This window comes from Ambystoma mexicanum, chromosome 6q, assembly GCF_040938575.1.
Source record: "Ambystoma mexicanum isolate Mex_15411 chromosome 6q, UKY_AmexF1_1, whole genome shotgun sequence".
NCBI lineage: Eukaryota > Metazoa > Chordata > Amphibia > Caudata > Ambystomatidae > Ambystoma > Ambystoma mexicanum.
In genome coordinates, this window is record NC_090937.1 from 1,258,660,691 (window position 1) to 1,258,675,849 (window position 15,159).

A 15,159-nucleotide genomic window follows, 5' to 3' on the forward strand; every position below is an offset into this window, starting at 1 on the left:
TCGATCGGGATTTCGCCTGCAAGTTCAGGATTCTCTCGGGGAGCAGTACAGGTAATTTGCGAGGCTCAATGCATGCTAGAAACAGTAAATAAATCGATCAGGATTCATGCCGGAGAGGAGCTCGTCACTCAAGCGGCCATCTTGTTGCGCAACAGCGCCCCCTCCATGGTTGAGGCCTCTTACAAATCTTTGTGTCTGGTAGAGCCACCATTGTTCTTTTTGCGACAGACGATTAGCTGTATTAGCCTCATCTGTTCCAGTAACCTTTTCCAAAATCCACCATTTAACTTCATATTGGCTATGTTTAAATTCCAAATAATTAGAGACCAAAGGTGCATTCAATTGTTTGGTCCTGATTTTGGATTTGTGCTCACTTATTTGTAATTTGGCTGCTCGTGAGGTTTTGCCAATATATGCTTTCTTACATGGGCATATTACGTATATGAGGTTGGCACTGAGGCTTTATCTTTCTTCAGAAGGAACCTCTCTATGTTGGTGTCTTGCTAGTTTCCTAGAATATTTTAACAGTTTGTTGTGGTAGCCTCTCTTTTTTTTTATCTTGCTTCAATAATTGCTGCTTGTTTAGTGAAGTCTTCCAACTTGGAACAATTCCTTCGTGCCCTTAAGAATTGTCCATAAGGGATGTTGGACTTAAGTGACTGTGCATGTAAACTTTGATGGTGTAATATGGTGTTTGTCTGATTCTTTTCTAAATAGATCTACCAAAAGGACATATGTTTCCACTTTGATTAGTAGTTCTAGTAGATTCCGAGCCATACACTACGTTTTACAAGGACAAGGTAGTCCTACGGATGCACCCAACGTTCCACCATGAGGTGCCTTCCGCATTCCATCTGAACGAGGATATTGTGCTGCCCACATTTTTTGCTGAGCCCAAACACGAGGCGCAGAGAGTTCTGCACTGCCTTGACGTCAGGCGTGCACTAAAATTCTACTTGGACAGGACGAAGAGCTTCCACAAATCGGACGCTCTATTAATCACTTTTGGAGGTTCAAGACCGGGTATCGGGCATCCAAGGCCTCCATAGCCCGGTGGATGGTCTCGGCCATCAAAGAAGCCTTCGAGGGACAGCATAAGCCACCACGGGCCAACATGCATGCCCACGTGGTCCGAGGCAAGACAAGTGCCATTGCCTTCCAGCAGCATGTTTCCTGGCAGGTCATAAGCAGGGCGGCCACATGGGCCACCCCTTCGGCTTTTTGCAAGCACTACTGTTTGGATGCTGGCTCTAGATCAGACGCGGCTTTCGGACAGGCGGTTCTTAGAAACATGTTTGCTTAAGGAGGGTCTCCTCTCTATCCTGGGGCTACACTCAGTTGCAATCGCCCATGCAGTATGGAGGAAAGGGGACGGGACGTAAGAGTAATAAGTTACTCACTGTAGTGACCAATGTACTCTTAGTCCTTAGTCCCCTTTCCTCCATACGTCCCACCAGCCTCCCCCCCCTAATAAAACTGGTGTCATTAGGCAATGTTGACCTATTGTCGACGTGTCTATTGGGACTGAGGTGTGGTGGCGGAGTCAGGGCAGCACATGCTCCCACGGCCGCAACCCTGCGTGCCTCTAAATTTAAAGGGGAAGAAGGTTTTTTCTGGTGAAAAAGGTGCCGTCTCCCGTCCCTCGCGAAGGACGTCCATGCAGTATGGAGGAAAGGGGGCTAAGAGTATGTTAGTCACTACGGTGAGTAACTTATAATTTTCAGCCTAGTCTCTGGAATTGTTTCTGTTTTACCTCTCAGATAGACCCATGTACAGCATCATGGGTAACAGCTCAGGGGGACCTTGTCCCCTAAGGGGGGGGTGGAGTCTCTCTAGTGAGGTTCCGCTTGCCCAGACCCCTACAGAGGGTCTTGCGGAGTAGGCTCACCTCCCTAGCCTCGAAAGGGGGGTGGCTCCCCTTTGGGGAGAAGAGATGAATTCCCTTGATTTGTCACAGTATGCATGTTGTGTATTTTGCTGTGTGCATGTGTGTCGGGTGCAAAGGCACAGTTTGTGTGAACTGAGAGAGAAAAGATGCAGAACTATAGGGGACAGGACTAATTTCTTCTTTGAGCAGTAGCAGCAATTAGTTTTACGTTGGCAAGTTTTACATTGACAATGCTGATATGTATTGTTGAGGCCAGCCTCATTACTTCCTTTGGAGAAACAAAACATGACAGGGGAGACATAGCTTGTGATCTAATGTCGGCAGAACCAGCTTGAAAGCAGTCAGCGCTGGCATTTCTTGAGCGAGCCCAACATGTTTTTTCTTTATTGATAGCTAGCAATGACACTTTTTGCAAAATGCTCAGTCCTGTGTACTATTTGTGACCTGTAATCTATTGTAGAGTTTCATGTAGTACCCTTCTGGACGGAGTGTGCATTTTACATTGTTCTCCATTTTTCTGCATTTTGTTTCTGCAAAATTCAACCTGTTATTTGAAAGAGAAAGCACTGCCCAAAACCTAACTGGATTACTCAGTGCTCTCATGGAAATGGTTTAGACCCCCTCCATGCTACAAATTCACCAGCTGCAACCGCTGCACAATGTTGTGGTATTGTCAGAGTGGGGCATGGAAGCCCATAAAAATGGCTGGTTAGGTCTTGCTCCCTTCTTTGATCACACATTTGGAGAACCCGACCACTGCAGCATTTAGTACTCCCTGAATGATTAGTTCCAATTGTTGCTTGCAGTGAGAATTAAAAAATATTTTTTGCTCCACTTCAATACTCTCAAAAGAATGCCCCCTTTAGAATTGACGGTTATTGAGCTGCCTGGTTAACAAAAACCCATTTAATGAAATACTGTCATTAGATGAATAGCATTCAGAACTTTATTTGGGAATTATGTACCTAAATATTTTGCTCTTTTCCTTGAGTATTGACTTACCCATACCTTCTTCATGTGCTTTACTTTTTGCATGAAATCTCTTGGTAAATGAAGACAGAAAGGGTGTGTAGAGGAACATTGACATGCCTCTGCAAATGTGGTAATGTAATGAATGTAATGAACAACGCCATGGGCTGTTATAATTCCTGCACGGTGCTAGCCACCCTCTTGTCATGCACGGTCCTTTTTTCATATCTGAGGAGTTCATTTTAATGTTAAATGTAACCAGCAAAAAAAGAACTTTCGGTTAATGTTGCCCTTTTCCCATTTACATCCATCTAATGATATTTTCTTCTTTGTCTCTTCCGAATGTTCCCTTTTTTATCTTGTAGTGGATCCGAGGCATTGTTGTATCACTTAAGTGAACTGAAAGGGATGGCTCTGTGGAGGCAGAAATACAAACCTCTAGGACTGGATAGCAAGACAATTGAAGGTAATTTCAAATCTGCTCTCGTGGAACCAATGGCTAGTGTCAGTCCCAAGTATTCAGTAGAACCCCCAACCATCTATTTTCCTTTCCTGCAGATGCCATCACTGCGGTGGGGGCCTTCATACTGAAAGCTAATGAGCTCTTGCAGTAAGTACTCTAGTTTGCGCCAACGTGTCTTCTGTAAAAGCGTGAGCATGTTTCGTAGTAGTACTGATCGCACCTGAATTCTTTTACAGGGTTATAGACAGCAGCATGAAAAACTTCAAAGCGTTCTTCCGATGGTTATATGTTGGTAGGTGAAAATGTTTAGGATATGTGTATTTCTCAATAAAACATTCAGGATGAAACCTAAGCACTGTTTTTGCCTCTAACAAAAACTAGAATGCCCAAAGAGAATGAAGCATTAGCTTGGTTTGGAACGGATGTGTATTAGGACATATGGCAATATGACGAATAGCAGAGATAATTCACACCTCTTTGTGGATGCCGAAGTGTCCACATGTAAAATATTTTTTTAATTATTTGTGTTTTTTCCCCAAATGCTCAATTTTCGCAGATTGTCACCTTGAATTGCACCAGGTTTGGTGGGATTATAAAAAAAATTTCAAGCGGCCAAATGTAGGTAGTGCCCCTCAGCGAACATTGAAAATATGCTCTCTTATCATGGAGGGTCACCAAAGTGCTAAGTGCGTGGTGCAAATCCTCTACTCCCGTGAATTCTGCACCTCTTGCAAGAATGAACAGATTGCTCTAAAGATTGAGACGTTAGAAATGCGGATGGATTTTGTGTTTCTGCATTTGATGCTTTTGCAATTTAAGTGGAGTTTTTTTTAAAGGAGGTTCAATGCAGTCCTGTGTTGTAAAGCTATTTCTATCTTGTTCATTTGCCATTTAATGAACCTTTTGTTCAAACTGTAAAATGTGGCATTTACGTACCCTGCACTCAGTTTTTGTGCCTTTAATAAATACTGCCTTTAATTGAGTTTCCTCTTTGCTTTTGAACGTGGTGTTGCTACCATTTTCCCTACTGAAGTCTTTGCACTTTTTTGAGAAGTTTCCTCGAAGGTCGCTTTGTGCTGTGGAGTGCACGGCGTGTTCCAGTCTCCACAGACTGGCATACTGTGCGAGTATAACGAAGTCCACCCAGACCATATACATACATACTAAGAACAGTGAAGATGTTAAGCTCCCTTGTATTTTTATATTGCAGCGTTTAGAAAATCACAAACAGAAACCCTAATTGCAAAAAATGGTGCCTTCCACATTTTGGAAGCATATTTAACATTTTCAGATGGATTGTGTCCTCCCACGTATTCCTCATCTTGTGATAAGTCTTTATCTCTAGCTTCGCTGCTTCGGAAAATAATTTTCTCAGCAGAGGGCGCTGTGCTCGAGATCGTGGCGTCGATTGTCCCTCGACGGACTCCGTACTCTGTCGACGTCACCGATGGTATAAATAGCTCGAGCCGCGCCCGTTGCTTCAGTTCTGTTTTTTCGATGAACATATAGGAGGAACACCCAGGCGTGCCCCATAACTGATACCTTCTTCGTGAGAGGAAAGTGTAAGAAAACGTAAACTGTACTATGGGGTAGGATGGAGGGTCGCTGAGGAATACATGGGAGGAACATCCAGTCAAAAGAACGTTACAGTTGGTAAGTAACTTATTCTTCGAATGGATTGTGTCCTCCCACGTATTACTAATCTTGTGATAGACTCCCATAGCAGTGATCAATTTGGAGGTGGGAGTGCTAATTACAGTTTTCATGGACAGAATGTAGAACTGCCCTAGCAAATAACCCCTCATTGGAGGAGGCAGTATCCAAGCAGTAATGCTTGAAGAAAGTATGCATTGTTTTCCAAGTTGCAGCTGAACAAATATCTGCTGCCGGGACTCCACTCTTTAGAGCCGCAGAAGTAGCCATTCCCCTTGTAGAATGGGCTTGAAGCCCATCTGGTGAGTCTTTTCCCGCCAATCTGTAACATTCAATTATGGCCAAAATGATCCAGCGGGATATGGTCTGTTTTGTTACTGATGAGCTCAGTTTATGACCAGTATAACCCACAAATAGTTGGTCATCTTGTCGTAATTTCGACACCATTGAGATGTAAAAACTAAGAGCCCTCTTGGGATCTAGTCTATGCAATCTCTCCTCTTCCTTGCCCAAATGAGGAGGAGGATAAAATGTTGGTAATATTTTTTGTGACAAATGGAAGTCCGGAACTACCTTTGGTAAAAAAGGAAGGTTTCACTTTAAGGACTACCTTAGCCTTATAAAAAATAGTATATGTTGGTTTGCATGAGAGAGCCTGAAGTTCACTAACCCTGCGGGCTGGTGATAGGGCCACAAGAAGGACAGTTTGTAATGTTAGAAGCCTCAATGGACAGGAGTGCAGAGGCTCAAAAGGTATGCAAGTCAAACATTTTAGTACTAAATTTAAATCCCAAGTTGGGACATGAGAAGGTACCGGAGGGTATACGTTAGTAAGCCTTTTTGAGAATTGAATGCTTAATGGTATTTTGAAATATGAAACCTCTTCCGAGGTGCACTTGAAAATGGACAGCGCAGCAAGGTATCCTTTTATTCCTATCTGGAGCCCGAATGAACGTTATAGTTGGTAAGTAACTTGTTATTCTTAGATTATATAGGTCGATTCACCCAGTGTAGATTTTATATTTGGGGGTTGGTGTTGGGGGGCGGGGGAGCATTTAAGATGGCATCGTAGCAACTCAGGCATGCAGTTGTGGAAGTACCAGCAATAAGACGACCAGGCGAAGGGTGACCGAGAAGAAGTGCACTCAAATGGACAGCTGGAAATGTATAGCTGTGTTTCATCAGCAATCGGCAGATCACAGACAGCACCAGGTCTGGGAACATGGTGGAGGGACCGCTAGGGGAGGCCTGATTCTGAAGGCTCGTAGCTAAAGGGTGGGGGGTGGGTATAACTGTGCGATATATAGGGACATCCCCCTTCATCCTGTGACGGGCTGTAGCAGCGCTTTGCGCAGACGCCGAGATTGTTAAAATAAGCATTGTGCCCTTTCCTCACTGAATGTAAGGTGTTTAACTTCAGCTAAATAGATATATGATGAACTTGGAGGTGCAGGAAGTCTGGCAGCCGTTGGACAGGGACCACACTCGCAGCCTTTGTCATTGGCTATGCAAAGATGGCACCCAGCAACAGTATTCCTTAAAAGCTTAGAATATGACTGAGAGCATATGTTTTTTAAATGTTTATATGTGTAAGACGCAGCCTAGTTGCGAAAATAATTTCACATGGAGTTTTAAAGAGACCGTCCTAGGCACTGCAGTGACAGCCTTCAGCTCTCTTATCCAGTCGACTGAGAGGATCTCTGAACACCGGCTCTCCCTTTAGATTATTTTTATAGATTATAGATTATTTTATTATTTCTTCTATTTGCTCATGTTTTTTCATTTTACTCAATAGTTGTCTGCAAGGTTGAGAACATCATCTTGTGGCCACCAAGGTCTTCCAGAAGAATAGAATCCAGCAAACGGGTCTCCTTTTATTGGTCTCTATCTCATGTCTCATTGTGATGCAGGTGTAGTCTAATCAGTCCTGGTGTTACCCATAGCATTCTGAGACCTGTAGTTTTTCTTTTTTTTAAATGCAAAGCATTAAGTCGGTATTCCTATTTTGGGGCTATTTTTTGGGGCTCATCAACTTTTAGCTTTTTTCCTTTCCTTTTTGGATTATTATCCTTTTTTAAAAAATTAAAATGTATTTGTTTTTGGTGCAAGCACCTTTACAAATATAGAAAACATAACCATTCATTTTGATCTTATACAAATTATCATAATAAAAGTAGAAATAACATAATACAATACAATGTACATAAAATAACTACATTTTCCATTCTTATCCAAAATAGGACAGTTACTTCACTCAAAGGTAAGCATACCAATGCCTTATTTTTTCATAGTTCTACAAGATCTTATTTCAATTCATTCACATAGAATCTCTTTACAACACGTAAAAACAAACAACTCTTATAATTGAATAATTAGATCATTAGAATATTAATTTCAGTTGTATCTAGTTCAGTTACTATAACATTTACCAGCCTACAGTCGCCAAAATAGTTGTATTTGATCCCCACATGCAATTTAACATAATACAATTTCTGGCAAATATGGTAGTTTCTTGTAAAAATGCTTTATTATTCTGCATCGTTCATTTTCAAAGTTGGTGCAAAAGAGAAAAAGATGTTTTAGCGATTCTTGTGTTAAATTACAGAATCTATAGATGTCATCAAAGTGTCAGTTTTATTTTTACACCAATACTTAGTTCTCACCTTTGTATGAAGCAAGTCTAATCTGAATAATATGTAAATTCTTCGTACTTCTTTACACGGACAAAGCATCAGATAAGGCAAGCGTGGCAATTGTTTATAGGAGAATTTAGAATATTCTACAAATTACGAATATCGATGAAGTTGATTACCGTATTCCGCCCAATCATCTTCTAAGAGCTTTTTTTTACCTTGCCTAGGTGCAATTCTAGATCTTCAGGAGACATATCAATTTTCTCTAACAAAGAGGCCATGCGCAGTTTATACTGAACAATAGATGAGGGATTATTTTCAAAAAGCATCTTATTTAGACCTGTGTAAAGCAAATTTTTAGGTGGAAACAACTTTTTTGAGAAATTTGTTAAGTCGCCAGTTGCATATTACTGATAAAGAATTAAGACCCAATTTGTGCCTAAGTATTGAATTTGGGAGAGATGCAGGTAAACCCAAAGTGTATTTCCAGATGGAGTCTTGAAGTTGATCAAGGAGGAGGCCAAGATCGTTAAGACACAATTCCACTCCATATAGCATGATAGCCTCTACTTTTTTATGATAGAATTCGAATAGAGGTATTAGTGAGAAATTACAGATTTTATAAAGTAACATTTTCATTTGTCCTTTCAAAGGAAGCAATTTCACCATTAGAAGTTCTTTCATTCTTTTAAATGAAGTGTTATTTGTCAACATAAGACCCAAGTATGGTAAGTTTGTCGAAATGAATATAGCAGCGATTCAATCGTCCATGTGAAGTGACAAACTTTTTTCCTATTGCAGAATATAATGATGTGAGATTTCTGCGGATTAACTGTGAAATTGTTAATATGACAATAGAGTAAAAAACTTTCCAATTTCATTTATAATCCCGCCTGGGTTCTATCAAAGAGCAGGATATCGTCGGCATATGCAAGTCAGGGCAGATTAAGCGAACCAAGCCGAGCAGCAAAGGATTTCTCTTTATTCCAAATATCGTCTAGATCAGCCAGGTAAAGATTGAATAGGATGGCTGCCAAATTGCAGCCTTGTTTAACTCCTATCCAGCTTGGAATAGCTTCAGTTAGAAAGCCTGCATGATTAATACATACTTTAAAGTTAGTATTAAAGTGAAGCATCTCTACTAAGGTGATCAGGTACGGAGGGTAATTTGCATTGCACATTTTTTGCCATAACTTGCCACTGATAACACAATCAAAAGCTGCCTTAAGATCTAATGATGCAACAGAAATAGGACATTTGTCCGGACAGTTAGCAGAGGCAATTATATGGGCAAGAATGCAAGCTTTGAGAGGAGTCCCCATACCTTTTCTAAACCCTACTTGTGCATTACTTAGGCATGAGTTGATACAAGTGAAGGTTTCCATCTCTTTTAAGAATGAGAGCTGCAAATATTTTCGCAGCTACTTCTATGATGGCAACTGGTCTATCATTATTCAGATCAGTAATGGACCCCTTTTTGTGTAGAGGGATGATTATTGAAGTGAGCCAGGATTGAGGAATTTCTTTTGAGTGAAAAATTTCCTGGAACATGTCACAAAAAATAGTCAACCAAAAGAGAGGGTCATCTTTGATGACACAAGGAGGCAAACCATCGGGCCCTGTGCATTTGGACCCCTTCAGCTTATGAATTACATTCAATATGTCTGTGTTCTCCCAAGGACAAAAATTTGGAATTAAATGACAATCAGGTGGATTTTCAGTAGACATAAACTCTGCCGGCAGGGAAAATTTGTTGAGAAAAAACAAAGTCCAAATTGAGCCATCAATAGCGGAATCGAATTCTAAATTCTAACTTTATCTATGGATCTGATGAGTTTCCAAATGTCTTTTGTCTTGCGCTTACATAACAAAGTGACCATCCTTTGATTACTTTTCAAGGCACTAGTAGCACGAATTTGTCATAGGTCGTTCTTATATCTTAATAAAATGTGTTTTTTAATCGCTACGTAAGCAGTTATATTGTTGACCAAGTTGGACTTCCTTACTTCTCTTATATCAAAATCTTTCTTCTGTTTAAGTTTAGCCACTTCTTGTGAATATTGTACTTCATCATTATGAGTGTTTTATGTGCTATGAGATCATGAGACATAGTTTGGAGGTGAATCGCAATCTGCATGTTCCATTTTAATATGTATTCCCTTTCCTGGTGATTCTCCCCAGTATTCTTCCAAAGATCTCTATTTACAAGAGAAGTACATTTACTGCAAGTAAATGTGTTCCATTTAATCAACAATCTAGGTCTGTTAACCTGAATTAAGGAAAGGCATTTTTCTTGTTGCCTAAATTTAAATTGTCCTAAGATAGATGTTACAATCATTAGATGATCTCCCAAATGAGTTTCCAGGGTGCTGACCTTAGTTAACATACCAGATAAGTTATTGGAGGAAAACATATGATCTATCCATGAAGTATAGCACCCACGTTTCCATGTAAAAGCTGCATGATTACTTTCCGGCTGTACTATGTCGACATCCCAGCATTTTAGAAAATTGTTCCATGCAATTCCCTTCTATAAAGCAGAATGAGCATGCAATGAAATCAGCGAACAACTGTAGTTCATTGTCCAGAATGATGCATTAAAGTCCCCTCCAATAAAGATTTCAGCATGTGGCGTTCTGTTATATGCATTTAGGAGTACATCATTCAAAGCTTCACATGCAAGTTGTACTGGGTGCAGAATTGGATTCCAATACATAGAAATTAAAAATAAATGTCCACTATGTATTGTCTATTTTTAAATCCATCAAGAGATAAAGGTTTGATTCATACACATGGTTAATAGTGAAATTCAATTTATAATAAATAAGTATAGCCAGACCATCTGCGCCTCTGATCGTGTGGTGTAAACCGGAAACAACAAAACAAATTGAGTGTTTCCTAAAGCCATGGTTTCTTGGATCAGCAGAATATGTGGAAATTAATCTGATTTCGTGTTAAGCATCCATTTAGCTAAGTTCCTAAAACCACAGCAGTTCCACAATGCGATCTTAAGATCGTGAACTTATGAAGGTGCTTGGTGATGAATTACGCCCGCAGCTGTTTTAATGAGGGGTTCAAGCCATGTGAGGCCATTCAAGGCCTTCTTAAGCGCGGCCAGTTGTGCCATCATGATTTTAGAGGGGTCATTGTTAGAAAGTGTGTTATGTGAATTATTAACAACTGCTGGAGTAGGTGGGGGTTGAAGTTCCAAGAAATCCATTGCATCTTCAATGGCCGTAAAAGCATGCATATTAAGACCAAGTAACTTTAAGTCGCCTTGATGTTCCCAGAGTAGTTTGACAATTATTGGGGAAAGCATCTTAGAAAGCATCCGGTTGTTATTGTGATTGGGAAGACGGATCCATTCAATGTCATTTGTAACTAGACTACGAAGCGAAGGGATCTTAAATAGAGCATTCATAAGGAAGGATCGATTGATGCAAACAATTCCATTGATGTGTGGATCACTCTCCACCCGATAGTGTTTTTCATATAATTCGGAATTGAGTGGAAAGTATGTGGGACATGCGAGCTGGGAGCTAAGGGTAGACTCCTTTCTCTCTTTCTGTGTTGGTATCATCACGTCTCTGTCCTTCATTGGGATTGGATAATTTTTTGTTGGGTCTTGAATTTCAACTCCTTCTTTTGACAGATTTTTTTATTGTGCCTGCAGGGTATCAACAAAACCTCATTTAAGTTACACTGAGGCGTCACAGGCACTGTATTCGGAGGAGATGTGGATTCAGGATTGTTCAAAACTACCTGTGTTTTTTTAGGGTAGTTTTCAGGCTCAGCACTTGTACTTTTAGAACATGTCTGAGCATGTGTAGAGATTCTTTTTCAAGTTTTTCTCCTCACTGCTCATTTAACTTAACTCATTTACTTAATTTTTTTCATTTTTCAGAAAGTTATCAGTTTCCATAAGTGTAATATCCAAAAAATAAGAATTTAAGTTTGATTGTGTCAGCACGAGATCTCTTAAGCTTGGGTCTTGCTGACAAGTAGAATTTACCTTATAGCAATCAATTCCAAGTCTTTAGTCTTAGTTTTTGAGCATGATTTTGTGTTTACCATCTGTTCAGAGCTCTTACATTGTCTAGTTGATTAACTAATCTGGAGAACTCTTTTTTACTTTCTTCGTCCAGTTTGCTTAGATTCAGGACTTCTTCGGATGGAGTTAGATTGTCTTTCAATTTTTCTCTATTTTTCTGGTTCTTACTGGGGTTTATATTTTCTGGGTTTTTGTGCCTTAACGATTTCTCTGCACATGCAGTACCCCCTTTATTTTTATGTCTTCTTTTTAAGGCTTTCTGATGGGTCTTTTTGGCTCTTCTCGAAATGTAATAGAAGTTTTCTCTCAGATGTTTTGTCTTCCTGAATTTCTATAGCTTTAGCCTGTTCTGTGATGTTAGTAAGTACAGTAGGACTGTCTGGAGACTCTACAATAGATACCGTCTTAGTTTCTTTTGTTTCTGAAGCAGCTAGCAGCTAGCATTGCAAGGAGTTTTGCTTTAGGATTCATTTGAACTAGAATTGTTCAACCTGTAATAACCGTTCCTGTTGTAATTTTGCGACGTCAAGGTAATCAATCGACTCACACATGGGTTTGATTGTATCATCTTTATCTGAATTACCTTGATGTTGTGTAATTTGAGCGAATGACATAGGAATTCCTTTTAGAAGAAGGGGGTCAGCAAAAGTTTGTGATCCCTTATGAATTTTTTCTAAATGAGGCACACATTACAAAGTTCCTTTTTTACAATGAGAGCGGCTCTTTAATGACAATTCAGGTGATGTTTGTGGCAAGCCTCCTGCGCTAAGATGTACCCTTCAAGTTTTGTTAGTTTTGAAGTATTAGCAATAATGTCATTTTGTATCTCGTGTAATAAAAGGTGAGAATATTCATGGCCACGATCTAAGAGATTCAAAATTCTAGTAATGACCGGGAATTCCTTAGTGTCTCTATCTAATGGTTCATCTTCATTATTTTCTTGTGTGTGAGGAACTTTGGGTAGATTACAAAAGTTAAAGATGGGGATTGATGTATTCAGTATCCCTTTCGCAGAAATGTGGCTCTGATTTTATTTCTTTCACATTTTTCGCGGTGGGGGAGCTGGTGGTGGGAAATGCAATTTTTGTGCAAATTGAGCATCTTTTTGATTGAGGCACTGATGAGGGCTCGTAGACTCCTTCATGCTGGACTTGTGAAAGTGTACATGTTCTCTATAATTCCCATTTGTTGCGACAGGCATCGAGAGACCTAGAGATAGCCGTACTCTCTTGTCGAGGTCTGCCATAATTACAGGGGCCAGCATAGAAATGTCTGCCAATGGTGTGTATTTATTTTCATGAATCTCAGATACAATTCTCTGTTCCATGTTCGAGTTTGAGGCTGCAGCAAACGGATCTCGTGTGATATCTTCGTTTGCCGCTTTTAATAAGCATAGTGCTTTTAAATCAGGAATATTATCATTTGTTTGTGGGTTGGTGCTCTTATCATTGAGAGGTATTACTTCCTCAGTGTCAGTCGACATGGAGAGAAAAGAGCTTTTTCCATTTAAGGAAAGTGAGGGACTATTCTTTTTTTTTTTTCTTTTTTTTATTATTATTTTTTTCATTTTTTGGGGATTCAAAAGTAGATTGTGTCTTGGTAGAGCATTATTTCTGTTTTTTTTCATTACGGCGAGTACTCTCCATAGTCTAAAGAAGTTGTCCAAAGACTGAAGAAAAATACAAAAATCAATATTTGTTTGTCTATTGCAATGTAATTTTCTCTTAGGAGTTAAATCCTCCCTCCTGTAAACCACGGAAAAAGAAACCGGGAGCTATACTCTACAACTTAATAAAATAGCAGATCTCACCTTCTGCCCGCCTTCCGCCGCACAGCCAAACAGCTTAACAGCTACTTGCAGTGCTACTTGATGAGCGCGCGCGATACGCGAAACCTTCTATTTTTGTAAGTAATGCCTCGCGCTGAGAGGTGTGCGGGAGGCGGGTAGGGGGCGGAGCCAATCTAAGGTGAGAGAGAAGACACTGGTGAGTAATGGCAAACACACAACAGGACAACACTTATATCAGTTTCTACAAGTAAGGTAAGAGGGTCCCTTAAACTCAGTGAAACACAAAATAAAAGACACCAAATTCGAGAATGTATAGGTGTCTGCTTTCTTTAAAGTCCGTGTTATGAGTGCTACGTTGTTTCCTCTTACCGACGACACTTCAGTCGAATCGCTCGTAGAACAGACGTAATTGTCCACAGTTCGTAATGGAAATCCTGAAAACGAATTGGCAGAGTGGCAGCTCCTGCAGCTTAACAGCTACTTGCAGTGCTACTTGATGCGCACGCAATACGTGAAACCTTCTATTTTTGTAAGTAATGCCTTGCGCTGAGAGGTGGGCAGGGGGCGGAGCCAACCAACGGCACTTCAGTCGAATGGCTCGTAGAACTGACGTAATTGTCCACAGTTCGTAATGTAAGTCCTGTAAACGAATTGGCAGAGTGGCAGCTTCTAGAGTTTAAGAGCTACTTGCAGTGCTACTGGATGTGCTGGTGGCCAGTTGGACTGATGTCCCTCCCGCCCCCGGCGCTACCACTCTTCATACTGTACTTTAAGTATATGGTATTGAGCCATCCCTAAGGCGTAGAATCCTAGGGGTGCCTATCGAGCTCCCCATTTTTTGCCCTTGGGTTCTTTTTCTCGCCATACATTCGTTTTAGGGAGTAGGTTGGTGACAACAATACATTAGTTTTGGCTTTGCCAAGTGTGCAAGCCTTTTAATCCCATTGATAGCCCAGTGTACCTTTTTGGCAGTCATTGGGATTTTTAAATCTGGCTCTCAGCCATTTAGTGTTTCAGGGCTTCCGCTTCCCTGTTTAGGTTGACCATGAGGTAGATTCAAAATGTCAGTCTGACCACATGGGCTCTTTGTGAACCCACGATAGTAGCCTCCATATTGGACCTAACTGGTTTAGGCCAGTACAACTCCCTGGACTAGCCCTCTCACTTCCTGTGGGGGTGCCTTGGCTAAGTGACAGTTCCAGTGGCCAGCCAAAAATGTTGCTCATCTGACCCTTTGCCCCTAGACACCTTCGGCCAGCCACTTTGTGCAAGGGTGTTTAGGCTTTATCCTGCCCCTGCTTTGCTCCCTCACTGTTTTGTTCCTAAAACTTGGAGGTGGTAGGCCTGCCGACCTGCTGAAAGAGCTTTCCCATACTTCCCGCCTTTTTAGCATTTTTAAAGCCCTCACTTGATGAAACTTGCGAAATGCACAGGCAAGGGCATACCCCATTTTTAAATCTTTTAATTTTCTTGCTTCTGAGGTCCAGCCCGGTCTTCCTGAAGACTCCTGGTGGGTCAAGCCCTCCACTCTAGAATTGATTTCTGGGCCATTTACCACTGCATCCCGCTGTCTCCTGCCAGAATGATCAGTTTAGCCGTGGGTCACTGCTGATGTCCATAAGCGTGCTGGAGTCCGAAGGTGCCTGCATCTGTAGTACTCCTCCTGGGAGTGTTTGCTGCATTGTTGCCTTTATCTTTTGTCCACCGAACCTC

The 15,159-nt window shown here is 40.9% G+C and overlaps 1 protein-coding gene across 3 annotated transcripts in view; it reads left to right on the plus strand.

Moving 5' to 3' along the window:
- Positions 1–15,159, plus strand: part of ANAPC4 (anaphase promoting complex subunit 4) — a 1,458,106-nt gene that overhangs the window by 443,219 nt on the left and 999,728 nt on the right. For all 3 annotated transcript variants that reach the window (XM_069631855.1, XM_069631854.1, XM_069631856.1), the window contains 3 exons: positions 3,223–3,323; positions 3,416–3,467; positions 3,557–3,612. In XM_069631855.1, the coding sequence (XP_069487956.1) occupies positions 3,223–3,323; positions 3,416–3,467; positions 3,557–3,612 (209 nt within the window). The remainder of the gene's footprint in view (positions 1–3,222; positions 3,324–3,415; positions 3,468–3,556; positions 3,613–15,159) is intronic.